The 20,036-nt window shown below is 52.0% G+C and overlaps 1 protein-coding gene across 1 annotated transcript in view; it reads right to left on the bottom strand.

Moving 5' to 3' along the window:
* The window catches only part of BIN3 (bridging integrator 3), a 50,986-nt gene that overhangs the window by 2,800 nt on the left and 28,150 nt on the right, over positions 1-20,036 (bottom strand). The window contains exons 6-8 of the mRNA XM_054650657.2: positions 19,407-19,447; positions 6,081-6,222; positions 2,997-3,131 (exon numbers count right to left, since the gene is read on the bottom strand). Of these exons, the coding sequence (XP_054506632.1) occupies positions 2,997-3,131; positions 6,081-6,222; positions 19,407-19,447 (318 nt within the window). The remainder of the gene's footprint in view (positions 1-2,996; positions 3,132-6,080; positions 6,223-19,406; positions 19,448-20,036) is intronic.

The raw sequence follows: 20,036 nt of genomic DNA, 5'->3' as shown, positions 1-20,036 counted from the left end.
ACTGATCCCTTCCCCAGGGACACCCCATGTCCCCAGGGCCTGGTGGGTGTCCTTGGGCACACCCCGTGTCCCCAGGGCCTGGTGGGTGTCCTTGGGCACACCCCGTGTCCCCAGGGCCTGGTGGGTGTCCTTGGGGACTCCCCATGTCCCCAGGGCCTGGTGGGTGTCCTTGGGCACACCCCGTGTCCCCAGGGCCTGGTGGGTGTCCTTGGGCACACCCCATGGCCCCAGGGCCTGGTGGGTGTCCCTGGGGACGCTCCTGTCCCCCAGCAGCCCCAGTACAGAACCAACTGGCACCATTAGGATGCTGCCCCCCCTCGCCAGCCGAGTCTCCCAAGCTTCATCACCAAAACCCCACTGGCATCGACCCCCCCCATGATTTCTCCTGTTGAAACAGGGGTGAAAACCCTCCCAGGGAGGGGATGCACCCCAAAGTGGCGACAGTGCCAGGGGGCAGCCAGCTCCCCCTGCCCTACCTGCTCTGCCAGCCCAGTACTTTTCCAGCTATGGATGCCATATGCTGTGTCCCCATCCCATCAAATCCCAGCTCCAGCTCGCCTTTGAGCCTGAGCCAACGGCCCCGAGTCCACCTGTCTTGAACTAATTCTGTTTGGGGACGTTGTGTTCTGTGGATTTTCTATAGATCCTGGCCACAATGGCCCCGTGGCTGCTTGTTTGGGGCAGCCCTACCCAAAACAAACCCAGGGGTGCTGCCAGGGCTGGGTTCCCCCAGCCCACAGCACCATCCCTGCCTGCCAGCCCCATCTTTCCCCCCATTCCACTCAAACCCAAAGGAATCTCATGTTTTCTAGCTGGAAAACAAAGCCCAAAGCGGGAAGGAAGTGCTGTTCACGCCTCACACCAGCGACAGCTCCAAAATCTCCCCCTTTCATCTCCATGTGGCCACTTCAAAGCCCCCAGCCAGGGAAATATTTGCCTCCCTTGGCTTGGCCCGGGCCCGTGGGTGGAGAGAAGAATTTGGTGTTGAATGTTACAGCCCTGCGAGCTCGGGACATGTCCCGGCGTCAGGAGCCACCCAGCCCTGGGAGCACAGCCAGCTGTGCCATGGGAACAGCCTTGGGAGGGTCTCCTTGGGTCAGAGCCATGGAGGTGCTCGGGAGCAGGGTCCTTCCCCTTGCCCCAGGGGCAGACGGTCCCTTCCCAGCTCAGCGTGGCACTGGATGGTGTCACTGTCACACAATTCGCCTTGCTGCCTCCAGGGATGAAAAATCAGGAAAATAATATGGTTTTGCCTTTGGATGGTGGGTTTGACCCAGGGAGAAACAACCCCAAAGTCACAGCACCCTGCAGGGAGCCAGCTGATCCCAGTCCCACCCCATCCAGCCCTTCCTTGTGGGATTCACCTCCAGCCTCATCCCACTCCTCAAGAGGTACCTGCAGAAAAGGCTGAAAATAGAAATTACATTGAGGAACACGACCCCCCCCAGCTGTTAATCAGTTCAGGGAGGCACAGAGGGAGGGAAAGCTGGGCAGCATTGCCATGCCAGCTCTCAGCTGGGATGGGGATGCTCCTGCCTGCCCTTCCCAGCCAGGTGCCTGCAGGTGAGCAGTGCTGAGCTGACTCAGGGCTCTGGCTGCTATTCCTGGCTTGCCACTGACTCATTACCTTGGGCAAATCACATCCCTTTCCCATTTTATTTCAGTTAATTCAGTGGGAAAACGCTTCACAGAGCTCCTGAGCCAGTCCAAGCTCAGGCTCAACACAAACATTCCAAGCCCTCCTTCCCTGGGGGTGGAAGGATGCAGCCAGTGCTGGGAAGGAAGAAGGATGCAGCTCCCATGGAGGCTGGCAGGGAGGGAGGGATGTGAGGAGCTGCATCCATCTGGGACCAGCTTTAAGTCCAGCCTACGGGAGATGCATCAGCTTTGTTGTGACGCTGCCTTTTTGGGTGTTAAAAACGGGATTTCGCTCGGTTTTCCCAACAAATTCCTCACCTGAAGAGAGGCAGGGCGGAGAGATGGAAGAGAAAGCAGAGGATTCCCAAGGAAGAAGAGGGATATGGATGGAGAGTCTCACAAACAGCCTCAGCAGTGACACCCTGCTGCTCCCTGCGTGCATCCATGGGTGCTCAGAGCACACCAATCCCAACGTCCTCCTCACCCCAAATCCCTTGGGAATCGGGACACAAACGGAGCGAGAAGCCAGAGGGGCAAAGCTGAGGAAACTCACGGATCACAAACCCCGGAGAGGGCAGAGAACATTCAGGTTTCAAGGTCTCAGCCACGGAGGGGGTCCACAGGGGGAAAGGGCCAGCAAGACTCTGCGGTGGCTCCGGGAATTGTGGTTATTCCGGGCTGGAACAGGGAGCCCCGCGCCCGATTGCTAAGGGAACAGCAGGAACAGCATCCCCAGCACCCACCCTGCGGCGCAGGGAGCATCGGCACCATCTGCTAGGTGAATCAGCCTGCAGACAACTCGCTGGCAGCTCCGCGCAGAGGCCCCCCCAAGTCGGAGGTGAGATGGAACACGTGCTCCCGGCACCTCCCGGCGGCCCCCCCGTGGCGCACCTGGGTCCCTGCGGCAGCTCCCGGCCCCAAAATGCCGCAGGAAACGCCCACGGAGCGGGCACCGCCCGGTCCCGCCCTCCTGCCCGCGGCACGGCGGGCCAGAGGTTCTCAAAGCTTGGTGAGATCCCAACGTGCCCCTCTGCAGCCCAAGGGAAAGAAGGGAGGAGGAGGAGGAGGAGCGGCAGCACGTTCTGAAGGAGGCTGGAGGATGGAAATGAAAGCTGGTGGTTATTCAGGGCACCTTTTCCTGCAGATCTTTGCTGTGGAGATGTCCCAGGAGCTTCTTCTCCACTCACCAGGAGCCACAAGATGAGCCCAAACGCCTCAAACCTAATCAAGCCCTGAGCTCAGGACTCCCAATTTGAAGGAGATGGCATTGCCAGGTGGATAAAGCCATGGAATTCCAGTGGATAAAGCACATGTGGGACAGGACATGACACAGGCACCAGGAAGGGACAATGTCTCACCTGTGCCCGGACCAGCGATTCAAAGCTGGGTTTGAAGTAATCGATGCGGCTGCTGTAGAACTTGGGCATCTCCTCCAGGAGCTGCTTGTTCTTGGCTTCAAAGTCCTCCTTCACCGGGCGCAGCTCCTCCCGGGCCTGGGGAGGGACACGGGGGGTCAGACTCCTGGGACAAGGATCCTGCTGGCATGGAGGCCACCCCAGCACAAAGGGGTGCTTCACTTGATTGTGGGGACATTGAGCAGTGACCAGCCTGGTGGGAGCCATGGGATCATCCAACGCAATCTGGTGGGATCCACACAACCATTCAATGGTGGAACTCAAGTGACCATCCAGTGGGACATGGTGGGACCCAAGGGACCAGTTAATGGATCATGATGGGACCCAAGGGACCAGTTAATGGATCATGATGGGACCATCCAGTGGGACATGGTGGGACCCAAGGGACCATCCTATGGAATCTGGTGGGACTCAAGTGACCATTCAATGGAATCTGGTGGGACTCAAGTGACCATTCAATGGACCCTGGTGGGATCCTAGAGACCGTTCAATGGAATCTGGTGGGACTCAAGTGACCATTCAATGGACCCTGGTAGGATCCAAGAGACCATTCAATGGACCCTGCTGAGATCCAAGAGACCATTCAATGGAATCTGGTGGGATCCTAGAGACCATTCAATGGAATCTGGTGGGATCCTAGAGACCGTTCAATGGAATCTGGTGGGACTCAAGTGACCATTCAATGGAATCTGGTGGGACTCAAGTAGCCACCCAATGGGACCTGGTGGGATCCAAGAGACTATCCAATGGACCCTGGTGGGATCCAAGTTAATCAGTTAATTAAAGTTGACCAGTTAATAGAACCTGGTGGGAACTCAAGTGACCTCTCAATGGAACCTGGTGGGGCCCAAGCGAGCAGTTGATGGATCCTGATGGGACCATCCAATGGACCCATGCTCTGACCCTGGAAAGCCACAGGACACCCAGAGAGGTTGTGCCTTCTCTCCTTCAGAAAAACACGGACAAAACCCATTCCCAGAGCTCAGTCAGGCTGGGGAATGTCCCTGGCCACATCCACGTCCCCTCACCCTGCGATTCCCAGGAGCGTCGCTCCAGGATCCTGCCCCCACCGTCACCGTGACCTTCAGCTCAGTGCATCCAACTGGCTCCTTTAAACAGAGCGTGGGGAGAACGGGAAATGTCTCTGGGATGGTGTGGAAAAGGGCAGGAGGGGGTGGGCTGTGAAATATTAGACCAGTTCAAGTCTGCCACTTAATCCCAGTGCCATTCCAACGGGAGGGGGGAGCAGGAGAGCCCGGCCCGGCCGCGGCGCCGGCCCTGGGGACAGGGACAGCGTGCCAGGGGCATGGCATGGACTGGGCTCCAGGCTGGAAAGGCCTGGAATCATCCCAACAAAGGAGCAAATTCATCATTTGCCATGAGGTTGGGAGCGTTGAAACTCCAAGGATGGAGTTCATGGGGTGGAACTCATGGGGGAAACTCCTGGGATGGAGTTCAGGGGGGAAAACTCTTGGGGGAAAACTCCTGGGATGGAGTTCATGGGGGAAAACTCCAAGGATAGAGCCAGGTGAAAACTGCAATGGAGCCAGGGGAAAACTCCTGGGATGGAGCCAGGTGGAAACTCCTGAGATGGAGTTCATGGGGAAAACTCCTGGGATGGAGTTAATGGGGGGAAACTCCTGGGGGAAAACTCCTGGGATAGAGTTCATGAGGGGGAAAATCCCAGGATGGAGTTCATGGGGAAAAACTCCAAGGACAGAGTTCATGGGGAAAACTCCTGGGATGGAGTCAGGGGAAAACTCCTGGGATGGAGTTCATGGGGGGAAAATCCCAGGATGGAGTTCATGGGGAAAAACTCCAAGGACAGAGTTCATGGGGAAAACTCCTGGGATGGAGTTCATGGGAAAAACTTCCAGGATGGAATTCATAGGGAAAACTCCTGAGATGGAGTTCATGGGGGAAAACTCCCCAGACGGTGCTCACAGGGGAAACTCCTGGGATGGAACTCACAGAGGAAACTCCCAGGATGGACTTCACAGGGGGCAGAAGGGCAAAAAAGCTGGAGCAAACAATGGATGTAAATTTGCAGCTCAATAATTAAAAATAAGTGGATGAGATGAGGCCCTTTCCCATCAAATCCAGACCCTCTGGATACCCCAGGTTCAGGATTCTCAAGGCTCCCTCTCACAGGTGTTTAAACTCAGTGTTTGGTTAAAATTTTTTTTTTTGGGGGGGGGGGGAATTAGATCAAAAGTTCATTAAGAGGAAAAAATATATGAAATAACTAAACCCTGCTTAATCACCAGGACAAAAGAATTCCCATTTTTCCAGCCCCAGCTTTAGTCGCTGAGGCTGAGCAAAATAAGCTGCTTACTGTTAAACCAGAGGTGTCTTTTGTTCAGGCTGTTATTTAACATAAAACTTCATTTTTGGGAGGAAATTCATCAGAAGAACACATTTTCTTTGACTCTGAGAATCAATTGTTCCTGGGAGGATCAAGCCACGTGCTGCTGGAGCGACAGATTTTGGGGAAAAACACTGGGGAAGATTTGATTTAAAAAAATAAAAAAACACAAAACCAACAAACTCATCACGATTTCGCTAAAATTCGGGAGAGAGCAAAAAGAATCTGGCAAAACTTCCTGTTAACCAATTACTGCAATTTTCCAAGACGAATTTTTTGGGAACAGGTGGCAAACATAAAGCTGGGAAATGCTCTGATCTGTTCCCTTCCCCATCCAGCTGCTCACTCAGGCGCGGAGGTCGGGGGGAACCCCCCTGTGCCTCGACCTCAGCGCTGGCTCCGAGCTCCCCCAGAGCTCCCAGGGCTCTGATTCCATTTTCTCTTGGAAAAAATTCCATTTTCTCTTAGAAAAGCAGCTCCTTCCCTTCACCCAGCACTCGAAACCAGCGTTGTGCTGTCAAAAATGTGATTTTTTACATGGATAAAAGACATCCTCCCAAAATGTTCTATTCATGGCACGGATGCCAGATAGGAGGGAAAAGCTTTTCCAGAGTTTTCCCAGGAATGCTGCTGGGATTGTGGCTCTGGGGACACCTCAATACCTGGTGCAGCTTGGCCAGGACAGGGCCAGTTCTTTCCTTTTCCTCATATTTTTCCACCTTGGATTGCAGGCGTTTGTAGTCCTGGAGCGTCTGCTCCCGGCGCTTCACTGCCATGTTCAGGCTCGGGAAGACGCTGCTGAACCTGGAAAATAAAAGATGGAAAAGGCTTGGGATGGGATATTTTGGGTGGATGAAGCATCCAAGGAAATTGTGGAGCACCCTGGTCCAGCAGGAAGCTCCCTGCTGTGACACTGGGTGAGATTTTTCCAAGCCAAACCATCCCAGAATTCTGAATATTCTTAATGAATGTTGTGATTCCCCAGTTCCTGGTTGGAAAGGGAAAGGAGAGGTAGAGAAGTCGAAATAAAAGTCCAGGAACAATAAACTATGAGTGCAAAATAAATTTTAACTGCAGATTAAATTTTAAATTAATATAGTTAATTTACAGTTAATAATTAAATATTAACTGTATTATTTTTTACACAATTTTTTCCTTTTTGGATATTATTTTTGGCGCTTTTTTTTGGTTAATTTTTTTCTGATTAATTTTTTATTCTCTTTTGGCAAGTTTTTGCTCTTTTTGGGTCACAAACCCAGCTGAAGAGGAGCCCTGAGCCCTCCCCAGAAGGATTCACAGCATCCAACAATTTACCCAGGCGATGGGAAAGATTCCTATTATTAAAATGTGTTACAAATTGAGGAAACATGAACATCTGATGGAGAATATTTTTGAATGTGACAGAAAAGGGAAAAGCAGGAACTGGAACGTCGCTCCTGCCTCTTAATTCCAGGAAATCAAATTATCCCAGGGATACCAGGGCTGTGGGTTGGGATCAAAAAGGTGATGCTCCCTCTGGAGATAATAATTTAATATTTATAAATTCCAGGGTGATTTTGGGGGGGGGGGGGGGTTAAGGCCAGGGATTGGTGGTGAAAAATTTCTCTGAGCAGCCTGGTGATGGATTTTACTTCCATGAGGGAACAAACAGCTTTCCCACCTCTTAAAATGGAAAAAAAACAAAGATAGAAATAGAAATCCAACTTGGGGGGCCATTAGCAAAAAGAAAAGACACAAATGTCACTTGACAAGTGTCATTTGCTCTGGATGTGACCCAAATCCAGGGTTCAGGCAGAACCACGGGTGTTCCCAGTCACTCCAGCCCTATTAAAATCCCATTTTCTGCTTGCTCTGGAGGGTGCTGATGGGCTGGGCTGGTGGGTGCTGAGAGAAAACTTTCATCCCTGAGCCTCACTTTGCCAAGGGCAAATGCCAGGAGCAGGGAGAAGTGGGAATTTTTGTATTCCAAGAGTTTGGAATGGAGGTTTTGGGGCATCCCTGGGCGAGAGGCTGAGCTGGGGATGTGATCCTTCAGTCCTGCCTGGTCCTGCACATCCCCCGAGGCTGGCACAGAACAAATCCATTTAAATATAAATATAAATATAAATACATATCCCATGATATTCTCCCTCTGTTGCAACAGATTGGGGATGAGGAACAACCTGGAAAAGTCATCAGGGAGCTGCTCCAGCTGCCCAGAGAGGATCAGATGCTCTGCCCTGACATTGCTTTTTATGGGCACCATCCCACACAATCCCATTATATTTAAATGGGAGCCATGTCCTGGATGCAGCAGGCTCCAGGCACGGCCTCACCAGTTCCTGGGCTGCTAAAATCTCTCCCACCTCTTTGTAAAGTCCAAAAATCTGCCAGGAGAAGGGTCAGGGAAAGAGGGATGGAGGAAGGGGCGGCCAGGTTGAGAGGTCTCATGGGATACTGAGATCTCACAGGATCAGGGAATGGTTTGGGTTGGAAAGGACCCTCAGGACACTCCAGCTGGGGCAGAGACACCTTCCACTGACCCAGGAGGCTCCAAGCCCACTCCAGCCTGGCCTGGAGCACTTCCAGGGATGTTTTTGTGCCAGGGATGCCCTTTCCCAACATGGCACAGACACAGTGCCAGCAGCTTGAGGTCGCAGCTCCTGCAGGAATTTCTCCCAATTATTAATGATGGGAAGGAGGATCCCATCAGCCCAGAGGCTTTCCAGGTTTATTTTATGTTCTGTTCCTGCTGGGGGAGGTTTGGGAAGGACACAAAACCTAAAGCAGGGAATAAAGACCACAGGGATGAGCTGAGCTGCTCCTCCACAGTGGGAATGCAGGCATGGCAATGCCAGAAGAGATTCCAGGCTGGAGGCTGGGAAATCCTCCCTTCCCTGCTGTGCACCATGGCCTTCCTGAGACGTCCCCAAACCACTGAGGCTCGTGCTGGCACCCAAACCCAGCTGTTTGTGGTGCTTTCCTGCCCTTTCCCTGGCACTTCCCAGGGCTCCTGCCTGAACAGAGCCATGGGACTCTGACTTCCACCCCCAACCCTTCCCCTCGGAGAAAGCAGCCAGGGAGGGCTCACAAGACGATCAGCAATGCAGTTTCCATTCACTTTGAAGTTAAATCTGGGTTTTAAAACGGGAGGAAATTTTTTTTTTTAAATTTTTTTCCCCCCTTTTTTATTGCCGGTATCGACTCGGTGCAATTTCGCAGCCCGTAATGGAAGGACACTGTGCTCAGGCAGAGCTTTAAAAAATATCTACAGGGCTGGATCTGAAGAGGCTGGAACTGTGTAGGCACAGCAGCTCCTGTCTCACAAGGACTTTTAATGCATAGATTATACGCTGCATTTCCCAGAGCAGGGGGGGCCCAGCTCCCCGGAGCCGCAGCCGTGCCCGGCTCTCAATGTCCTGAGCTCCAGCCTGGCCACTGGGAACCCTGGAATCTGACATTGCCCTGGGTGGGAAGAGGCCTTGAATCACCCTGTTCCACCCCCTGCCATGGGCAGGGCACTTTCCACAGTCCCTGGGTGCTCCAAGCCCCGTCCAGGCTGGCCTTGGGCACTTGCAGAGATGAGGAAGTGTTTTCCAGCTTCTCTGGGCAGCCTGTGCCACCCCCATCCTCACAGGGAAGAATTCCTTCCCAATACCCTCTTTAAATCTCCCCTTTTTGAGTTCAAAACCAACCCCATCACTATTGGAGGTTCCCTCAGTGTGGCTGTCCTCCACCAGCCAAGGGTTGGGTCATTTGTGGCTGAGCTCTCCCTGTGCCCAAGGAACTCTCCCTGTTCCAGCTGAGCTCTCCCTGTGCCCACTGAGCTCTCCCTGTGCCCAAGGAACTCTCCCTGTTCCAGCTGAGCCCTCTCTGTGCCAGCTGAGCCCTCCCTGTGCCCACTGAGCTCTCCCTGTGCCCACTGAGCTCTCCTTGGGCCAGCCAAGCTCTCCCTGCTCCAGCTGAGCTCTCCTTGTGCCCACTGAGCCCTCCCTGTACCCACCAAGCCCTCCCTGTGCCCAAGGAGCTCTCCCTGTGCCCACCAAGCCCTCCCTGTGCCCACCAATCTTTCCCTGTACCCAAGGAGCTCTCCCTGTGCCCACCAAGCCCTCCCAGTGCCCACTGAGCTCTCCCAGTGCCCACTGAGCTCTCCCTGTGCCCACTGAACTCTTCCCACACTCTCCCAGGTTTCATTTCCAGGCAGGATCAGCTCAGCTCAGGCAGGGAAGGGCCTTCCTTGGACTGCTCTGGATCTCTGGACTGAGGCAAAGCTGCCTCTGGCTCCTGAAGGAATCAAGGAATCCTGAACTGCCCGTGAGCCCAGCAGCTCTGAATTGCCCTGGGATTCAAGGAGAAGGGGTTCCAAGTCCTGCCCAGGATTTTCTCCCTGTGTGGACAGAAACACAATCCCAGGGTGAGTGCCAGGGGTGCCAAACACCCGTGCAGGGGGAGAGGGAGAGCTGGGCTCCTGCTGGTGCCAAGCTGTTCTGAGGAATTCCTGACTCCACACGTGGCCCCAGTGTCTCCACAACCATCTCATGCACGTTATTGACAAATGCTCCTGCTGCAGAGCCTGGCACCAAGGCTCTGCAGAGCCTCTGCCATCCACAGACACAGCCAAGCCCTCCAAGCACACCCCTGCAAGGATCAGGAGAGTTTTCCAAAGCCTTTGGAGAAGCACCACCAACCCCTCCTGGCAGCAAAGGGACTGGGATCAACTGGGAGGGGAGCAGCAGCCAAAGGGCCCTTTGGAAATGGAGCCTGAACAACTCCACAGAGAATTTCAGGACATGGGGAAAGAGCAGGGAAGCCTCACAAGCAAATCCTGGATGTTCCGCTCATCCATTCCATGCACTTGGAGCAAGGGACAATTCCTGTCCCTGTGAACCCTGGAGCAGGTGTGGGGTTTGTAACAGGTCATGGAACCAGCAAGGCTGGAAAAGGGCCCTAAAACCCAGCCCAACCACCAACCCAGCACCACTAAGCCACAAAGTGCCACATCCATGCATTTTCTGAACACTTCCATGGGTGGTGACTCCTGGGCAGATTGTGCCAGGGTTTGACTATTCTCACCATGAAAAACATATTCCTAATTCCTGATACTATCAATAATCCCAACACCATCCTCCTCCTCAGGGAATGAGGGGCTGTGACAGCCAAAACCACTCCCAAATCCCCCTCACCACCCTCTGTAACCCAAAACTTCCTTTTTTTAATGCAAAGCCAAGAAAATCAAAGGCGACTCCAAAGAAAATTTGGTGGGAATGGTGACAAAGTGCAGGTAAAGCAGCACAGGGGCTCTTAGAGGGCCTGCCATGAAAGCAGCTTGAGGAATAAGCTGCTGTTGTTCCCTGTCACTTTTCAGGGAAGGCTGCTGAGAGGGGATTACAGCCCAGGCAGCTTAAGAGGAGCAGGTGAGGGGAGATACGCAGGGATAACGAAAAGAAAATACAAATTACTCTGCTCGTGGCTGTGGGGGGAGAGGGGAAACCTGGGGGTGAACTCCTCACAGGATGACAGCTTATCCTTGGAAAAAACATCTAAATCACCTCGTTCCCTGCATTCCAAATCATGTTCCCATGCCAGGCTCCCCTCAGCTCCCCGTAATGAAAGGATGGGGTTGGGGAGATAAAAGTGCCCCAGGATTCCTGGTGCTGCCAGATTTGTCTCTTCCTCAGCCCAGCTGACAAATCTGGGGCTTGGAAATTGGAAATTCCTTCCCATCTCTCTGCTGGGAAGCCCTGGGGATGGTGGGGATGCTCGAGGAGTGGGAACATTCTGTCACCTCTCTGTCTTCTCACCCTCTCCATCCCAAATCCTCATCCCACTGCTTCCTCCAGCCCCCTTTCCAGTGGGAAAGGGGTGCTGGAGCTTTGGCACCAGGAAAAATAATGGTAAAATCTTTAATTCTCCTTGTTTCCAAGCATCTCAAACACCCTCACTGGCAGCCTGTGAGCTGGACCTGGCTGGCACACACGTGGCTCTTCCCTAGGGCTCTTTTTGGGATATCTTGGATATGAAACCAAAAGGAAGTGGACAAAAGTGGACAAGATCTGCAGCTGGTGATGGACAGGTGAAAAAAAAAAAGGAATGACAGAGGTGGGAAGCATCAGATGCCAAAGGAAGGGAGGGTGGATGAGGTGAGGGGAAGTTTGGAGAGGCACCAGGATGGCCCAGGAGAGGCTGGAGCAGGGAAGGGGATTCCTGGATTCCTGGATTCCTGCCATTCCTGAGCTCATGCCCACACATCCGTGGGGGCCCGTCCACCCACCAGGAAGGGGGAAATGAAAGCCAGCCCTTCCTCCTGGAGGGAAAAGGTGCAGGAATGGAGAGGCTGGGATGAGGAAGCAGCGTGGGGGATTAGGTGGCCATGTGGCTGCTCCAAATCCTCATTAGGGGCTCGTTAAGGACATGAAAGCTGCTTTTCCTGCTTCCGGTCCAGCACCCCTGGAGCTGCTCCTGGCCAGCCTGGGCTGCCTTTGCCTGGCAGCTTGAGGCACCATGGGGATGGAGGGAGGGAGATGGAGCGAGGGATCCCCACTCACTGAGTGACTCCTCCCAGCTGTGCTGCTGGCAGATGCTGGTGATACACGGCTCTGATGGAATTCATCCCTCACTGCTCTGAGCAGCTCCTGGATTGCACCTCTGGGGTGTCCCACAGGTCTGACACCCACCCCTGTGTGGTGGCACCTCGGTGGCACCTCCCTCTGTGTCACCCCTGCCAAAGCCAGGGTGACCAGGACATCCCTGTGGCAAATGTTGCAATTTTGGGAGTGGGACAATGCCTCACATCAAAGGGATTGTACTATGCCAGGGTGACCAGGACATCCCAGTGCCAAACCTCTCCAATTCTGGGACAAACACGTCCACATGGCCAAAACCTCTCCAATTTTGGGAGAAGGACAATGCTCCAGTGAGGTGATCCTGGGCCAGGATGACCAGGACATCTCCATGGCCAAAAATTCTCCAATTTTGGGAGGACAATGCTCCAAGGGGATGGCACCAATTCCAGGTGAACATGATGTTCCCAAGGCCAAATCTCTCCAATTTTGGGAGAAGGACAATGCTCCAAGGGGATGGCACCAATTCCAGGTGACAGTGACATTCCTGTGGCCAAACCTCTCCAATTTTGGGAGAAGGACAATGCTCCAATGGGGTGATTCTGTGCCAGGGTGACCAGGACATTCTCATGGCCAAAAATTCTCCAATTTTGGGAGAAGGACAATGCCCCAAGGGAATGGCACCAATTCCAGGTGACCATGACATTCCTATGGCCAAACCTCTCCAATTTTGGGAGAAGGACAATGCTCCAATGGGGTGATTCTGTGCCAGGGTAACCAGGACATCCCCATGGCCAAAACCTCTCCAATTTTAGGACAAGGACAACGCTCCAGTGAGATGATCCTGGGCCAGGATGACCAGGACATCTCCATGGCCAAAAATTCTCCAATTTTGGGAGGACAATGCTCCAAGGGGATGGCACCAATTCCAGGTGAACATGACATTCCCATGGCCAAATCTCTCCAATTTTGGGAAAAGGACAATGCTCCAAGGGGATGACACCAATTCCAGGTGACAGTGACATTCCTGTGGCCAAATCTCTCCAATTTTGGGAGAAGGACAATGCTCCAATGGGGTGATTCTGTGCCAGGGTGACCAGGACATTCCCATGGCCAAAAATTCTCTATTTTGGGAACAGAACAATGCTCCAAGGGGATGACACCAGTTCCAGGTGACCATGACATTCCCAAGGCCAAATCTCTCCAATTTTGGGACAAGGACAATGCTCCAGGGGGTTGATTCTGTACCAGGGTGACCAGGACATCTCTATGGCCAAAACCTCTCAAATTTTGGGAACAGGAACATGCTCCAAGTCAAAGGGTTGGTACCAGGACATTCCCATGGCCAAAACCTCTCCCATTTAGGGACAAGGACAACGCTCCAGTGAGATGATACTGTGCCAGGGTGACCAGGACATTCTCATGGCCAAAAATTCTCCAATTTTGGGAGAAGGACAATGCTCCAAGGGAATGGCACCAATGGGGTGATTCTGTGCCAGGGTGACCAGGACATCCCTATGGCCAAAACCTCACCAGTTTTGGGAGCAGGAACATGCTCCAAGTCAAAGGGTTGGTACCAGGACATTCCCATGGCCAAAACCTCTCCAATTTTAGGACAAGGACAACGCTCCAGTGAGATGATCCTGTGCCAGGGTGACCAGGACATTCCCATGGCCAAAAATTCTCTATTTTGGGAACAGAACAATGCTCCAAGGGGATGACACCAGTTCCAGGTGACCATGACATTCCCAAGGCCAAATCTCTCCAATTTTGGGTGCAGGAACATGCTCCAAGTCAAAGGGTTGGTACCAGGACATTCCCATGGCCAAATCTCTCCAGTTTTGGGACAAGGACAATGCTCCAATGGGGTGATTCTGTACCAGGGTAACCAGGACATCCCTATGGTCAAAAAAATTCTCCAATTTTGGGTGCAGGAACATGCTCCAAGTCAAAAGGTTGTTACCAGGACATTCCCATGGCCAAAAATTCTCCGATTTTAGGAATAGAACAATACTCTAAGGGGATGGCACCAATTCCAGGTGACCACGACATTCCCATGGCCAAATCTCTCCAATTTTGGGAGAAGGACAATGCTCCAAGGGGATGACACCAATTCCAGGTGACAGTGACATTCCCATGGCAAAAGCCTCTCCAGTTTTGGGACAAGGACAATGCTCCAGTGGGGTGATTCTGTGCCAGGGTAACCAGGACATCCCCATGGCCAAAAATTCTCCAATTTTGAGAACAGAACAATGCTCCAAGGGGATGGCACCAAGCCAAGGTGACCAGGACATTCCCATGGCCAAAACCTTTCTGGATTTGTGAGCAGGACAATGCCATAAGGGAATGGCACCAAGCCAAGGTGCCCAGGTCACCTCCTTGCTCTGACAGAGTCAGACAGAGTCAGTTAAATTGAGACCTGTGGCCCTGGAAATCCTCTCCCAACGTGAAAGGTCCTAAATCCTGTGGATTTCCAAACCACCTGGCTCATCTAAGCCGCTTCCTTCTTTAAATACGGACACAATATGGAACATTAAGACTCCATCCCCAATCCCCGACCCTGCCTTGACTGGGAAGAACTGGGAGAGTGAAGTCCAACCCAGCTGGTTTTGTCCCCTTCTGCCCCAAATCCTCTGCTCTGGTGTGAGATTCCACAGGCAGCTCCCAAAGAGGAGCCCATCCCTCCTGCCCAGCTCCTCGCCCAACCCACCCCCCGAAAAAATGCAATATTCTCACTGGAGCTTTGCTCTTTCCCTGAAAATAAATGAGTCATTCCCAGCCAAAGGCTTCTTGGGGCTCAAAAAGCCAAATTGTGAATAACCCTACGAGCCCAGAAGCAGAAAGATTGAAACAATACAAGCCTCCACCCCCCCCAACTAAATCTACTACTGCTTTTTTTCAACATGATTTAACAAATTCCCCAATATTTGCCTGGAAACTCCAATCCCTGGACAACTGAATGGAGATTTTACTGCCCATGTGCCTCTGATTACAATATATTACCACTAATGATAATTGTCTGGATTATACTTATCTTTTTCTTTGGCTAATAAACTATAAAAGACCACCAGTGAAGATGTAATAAAGTGCAGCTGTTGGAGGAAAAAAAAAATTTTAAAAAGCCTTTTTTTTTCTAGGTCAGAGCAAAGTTGGGAGAGGCTTGGGAGAGCTGCCTCGGCGAGGGGAAGGAAAACCTAACTGGAAATAAGAAGAGCTCCTCAAGGCAGCTTTCATTAATCTGGAACTTTTCTGCCAGAACTGGTGCTGGGGTTTATCTGCCAGCAGGACAAAGGGAGGGAGGTGCAAACTCTGCATTTCTCTCCTGCATCTCATTAGCCTCAAAATGGACCCTTGGGCTCCTCAGAAATGTTCCTGGGCAGGGATGCACCTACAAAGGGAAGGAGGAGGGAAGGGAAGGAGCAGTTTTGTTCTTGGAGTGGGGATGAAGCTCCCCCAGCATGGAACATAAGCTGGTTAAAGGCACACAGGGTGAAGCTTTGCAGGTGCCAAAGGGCAGGAAAAGGGGAAAAATAAACCTCTCATCGTGGAAATTCAGAAAGTTGGAGAGAATTGCTGAGATGGAAAGCAGCCAGGAGATTGGAGTAAACAGCCTGGTGTTGAACTGAGGACTGGGCAGATAACGGAGTGTCCTGAGTCAGGGAAACATGGAATGGGCTGGGTGGGAATGGATCTGAAGGATCACCCAGATCCACCCCCTTCCAACCTTCCACTGTCCCAGGGTGCTCCAAACTCACCTCAGACACTTCCAGAAATGAGGCATCCTCAGGGAAATCCATCCCAGCCCCTCCCCACCCTCCCAGCCAGGAATTCCTTCCCAAAATCCCATCTAACCCTGCCCTCTGGCAGTGGGAGCCATTCCCTGGGTCCTGTCCCTCCATCCCTTGTCCCAAGTTCCTCTCCAGCTCTCCTGGAGCCCCTTTAGGACTCTGAGGTCTCCCTGGAGCCTTTTCCTCTCTCACACAAAACTGGAGATTGGGAATGTTCTGGCCAGCCTGGCATGGCACCATCCCTTTCCTTGGAGCAGGTTCCTGGCATGGTGACCAGGACAGGACATTCCTTTGCCTTGGAGCAGGTTCCTGTTCCCAAAACTGGAGAGTTTTGGCCATGGGAATGTCCTGGTCACCCTGGAATGCCCTCCATGCAGAGGAGCAGGTTCCTGGCATGGTGACCAGGACATCCCTTTGACCAGGACATCCCAAAACTGGAGATGTTTTGGCCATGGGAACGCCCTGGTCACCCTGACATGGTGACCAGGACATCCCTTTGTCCAGGACATCCCAAAACTGGAAAGGTTTTGGCCATGGGAATGTCCTGCCCAGCCTGGCATGGCACTACCCCTTTGACTTGGAGCAGGTTCCTGTTCCCAAAACTGGAGAGGTTTTGGCCATGGGAATGTCCTGGGCACCCTGGCATGGTGACCAGGACATCCCTTTGACTTGGAGCAGGTTCCTGTTCCAAAATTTGAGAGGTTTTGGCCATGGGAATGTCCTGGTCACCCTGGAATGTCCTCCATGCAAAGGAGCAGGTTCCTGGCATGGTGACCAGGACATCCCAAAACTGGAAAGGTTTTGGCCATGGGAATGTCCTGGCCACCCTGGCATAGCACTACCCCTTTGGTTCCTGTTCCAAAATTTGAGAGGTTTTGGCCATGGGAATGTCCTGGTCACCCTGGAATGTCCTCCATGCAAAGGAGCAGGTTCCTGGCATGGTGACCAGGACATCCCTTTGACCAGGACATCCCAAAACTGGAGATGTTTTGCCCATGGGAACGCCCTGGTCACCCTGACATGGTGACCAGGACATCCCTTTGACTTGGAGCAGGTTCATGTTCTAAAATTGGAGAGGTTTTGGCCATGGGAATATCCTGGTCAGCCTAGCATGGTGACCAGGACATCCCAAAACTGGAAAAGTTTTGGCCATGAGTATGTCCTGGTCACCCTGGCACACCACCAGCCCCATGCTTTGAAACAGGTTCCTGTTCCCAAAACTGGAAAGGATTGGCTATGAGAATGTCCTGGGCACCCTGACATGGTGACCAGGACATGCCTTTGACCAGGACATCCCAAAATTGGAGAGGTTTTGGCCATGGGAATGTCCTGGTCACCCTGGAATGTCCGCCATGCAAAGGAGCAGGTTCCTGGCATGGTGACCAGGACATCCCAAAATTGGAGAGGTTTTGGCCATGAGAATGTCCTGGCCAGCCTGGCATAGTGACCAGGACATCCCTTTGACCAGGACATCCCAAAACTGGAAAGGGTTTGGCCATGGGAATGTCCTGGCCAGCCTGGCATAGTGACCAGGACATGCCTTTGACCAGGACATCCCAAAATTTGAGAGGTTTTGGCCATGGGAATGTCCTGGCCAGCCTGGCATGGCACTACCCCTTTGACTTGGAGCAGGTTCCTGCTCCAAAATTTGAGAGGTTTTGGCCATGGGAATGTCCTGGGCACCCTGGAATGCCCTCCATGCAGAGGAGCAGGTTCCTGGCATGGTGACCAGGACATCCCAAAACTGGAAAGGTTTTGGCCATGGGAATGTCCTGGCTACCCTGGCATAGCACTACCCCTTTGGTTCCTGTTCCAAAATTTGAGAGGTTTTGGCCATGGGAATGTCCTGGTCACCCTGGAATGTCCTCCATGCAAAGGAGCAGGTTCCTGGCATGGTGACCATGACATCCCTTTGACCAGGACATCCCAAAACTGGAGATGTTTTGGCCATGGGAACGTCCTGGTCACCCTGACATGGTGACCAGGACATCCCTTTGTCCAGGACATCCCAAAATTGGAGAGGTTTTGGCCATGGGAATGTCCTGGTCACCCTGACATGGTGACCAGGACATCCCTTTGACCAGGACATCCCAAAACTGGAGATGTTTTGGCCATGGGAACGTCCTGGTCACCCTGACATGGTGACCAGGACATCCCTTTGTCCAGGACATCCCAAAATTGGAGAGGTTTTGGCCATGGGAATGTCCTGGTCACCCTGACATGGTGACCAGGACATCCCTTTGTCCAGGACATCCCAAAATTTGAGAGGTTTTGGCCATGGGAATGTCCTGGTCACCCTGGCATAGTGGCCAGGACATGCCTTTGACTTGGAGCAGGTTCCTGCTCCCAAAATTGGAGAGGATTTGGCCACAGTTCCAGCCCTCAGAGCATCTCCCATGGGCACATGGAAATGGATTTTTTGTCCTGAATTCACCACCCCAGGATTTCAAACCCAAGGCAGGTCTGCAGGGAAAGGGATTTGTCTTTCATTTCACCAACTAACACAAGCTGAGAGGGGAAAAAAAAAACCCCAGAATATCTCAGAAACACAAGTTCTTCCAATTTTAACAGAATGCTGGAAGAAAAAGTTAATGTATCTTTCATGAGGACAATCTAGATAATAAGCAACACAATTCCACAGCAAAAGGCTGGGATTTTTTTTTTCCCTTTTTCTTTCTTTCTTCTTCTTTTTTTCCCTTAAATAAGCAGGAATTTCTGGTTGTGGATAGAGGACCAAGGTAAAACTTGAGTCACCAAACATCCCCCAGACAGGAACATGCTGTAACCTCAGGTGTTAAATGATCCATGAGATTTTACTTTCAGATTTGGGCAGAAACAACAACTTCAGGGGGGGAAAAAAAAAACCCCAAACCAACTAAACCACGACAACCCCTGTGTGTGTCAAACCTAAACTGAAATTGTTATTCAGCAATTTGCAACACTTACTGTCATATTAAAGTAATTTCATTTTATTTTTGCTCGCTGGCTCTGTTCCTGTAACAAAACAGCAAATCTTGGGATTTAAGGGGATATTTGGGAGAGAACTGAATTATCCTGAAAGGTTTGGGGGTACAGCCTGTGACCCTGGAAAAGGTGGAAATTTTGCAATCTAGATGTGACAGAACTGTGGGATTTGCGCATTTTCCCCTCATTTCCAACCCCTCTGGCTATGAAGGCTCTGCAGCCTCTCTTCCTTCTTTACATGGAAATATTATTGTTAAATATTATTTATAAACATGTGGGAACTTCCACTCTCTCCTTTTTTATTTAGGAAAATTTCCAAATGAAAGAAACTTTTGCTCAACCAGCCAATTTCTGACCCCCCTGGATGATGTCCAGGTGGTTTTGTTCCTCTGCTGGAGGTAAAAACCAACACATAAACAGAGCAAATTGAATTATTCCTCTCTTGGGGGTCCTTTCCAGCCCAGGATGCTCCATGTTTTTATATCTCAGGAGTTCTTTAAGCTACAGGTGAAGGCAGCAGTGGATCCAAGTGGCAAAAAAGGTTAAAATTATTCTTAATTAAGGTACCAAAAGCAGTGTGGCCAGCAGGACAGGGCAGGATTGTCCCTCTGAGGCTGATTTCCAGCCTCTCTCCAGGACCCACATCCCCAAAGCTCCAGATGAGGACAAACCCCAGGAGATGATGGTTGGTACTCACTTTTTCAAAGGCTCTATCACTGTCTTTTGGATCTGATTCACCTGTGGAAAGCAAAAAAGGGAGGATTGCACGTCAGGATTGTTGGAAAATCCCATTTGCACAAAGATGGGTTTGTAGGGATCCCACCATGGGGTGGGGAGGGACTCTGAGCACAACCACGATGTCCTTTAACCAAAAGAGAGGGAATTTCTCCCATGGGAGCTGAAATCCCAGCCTGAAGAGGGAGATTAGAGAAACCCCTGTGGGAAAAGTCTTGGGGATGATGATAAAAAGGGAAAGAGGTGAGACACGAGGATTCTGGACATGGCAGGGAGTGACAGGACACAGGGAATGGCTTCCCACTGCCAGAGAGCAGGGATGGATGGGATTTTGGGAGGAAATCCTTCCCTGGGAGGGTGTGGAGAAGCTGGGATGGAATTCCCAGAGAAGCTGTGGTTGCCCCATCCCTGGATGGGATTTTGGGAGGAAATCCTTCCCTGGGAGGGTGGGGAGAGGCTGGGATGGAATTCCCAGAGGAGCTCTGGTTGCCCCATCCCTGGAAATGTCCAAGGCCAGGTTGGAGCAACCTGGAACAGTGGGAGGTGTCCCTGCCATGGGATGGGGTGGAATGGGATGGGTTCAAATCCCCCC

Source organism: Agelaius phoeniceus, chromosome 30 (genome assembly GCF_051311805.1).
Source record: "Agelaius phoeniceus isolate bAgePho1 chromosome 30, bAgePho1.hap1, whole genome shotgun sequence".
NCBI lineage: Eukaryota > Metazoa > Chordata > Aves > Passeriformes > Icteridae > Agelaius > Agelaius phoeniceus.
Note: the sequence above shows the minus strand (reverse complement) of the source record. Positions and strands in the feature narration are given on the sequence as shown.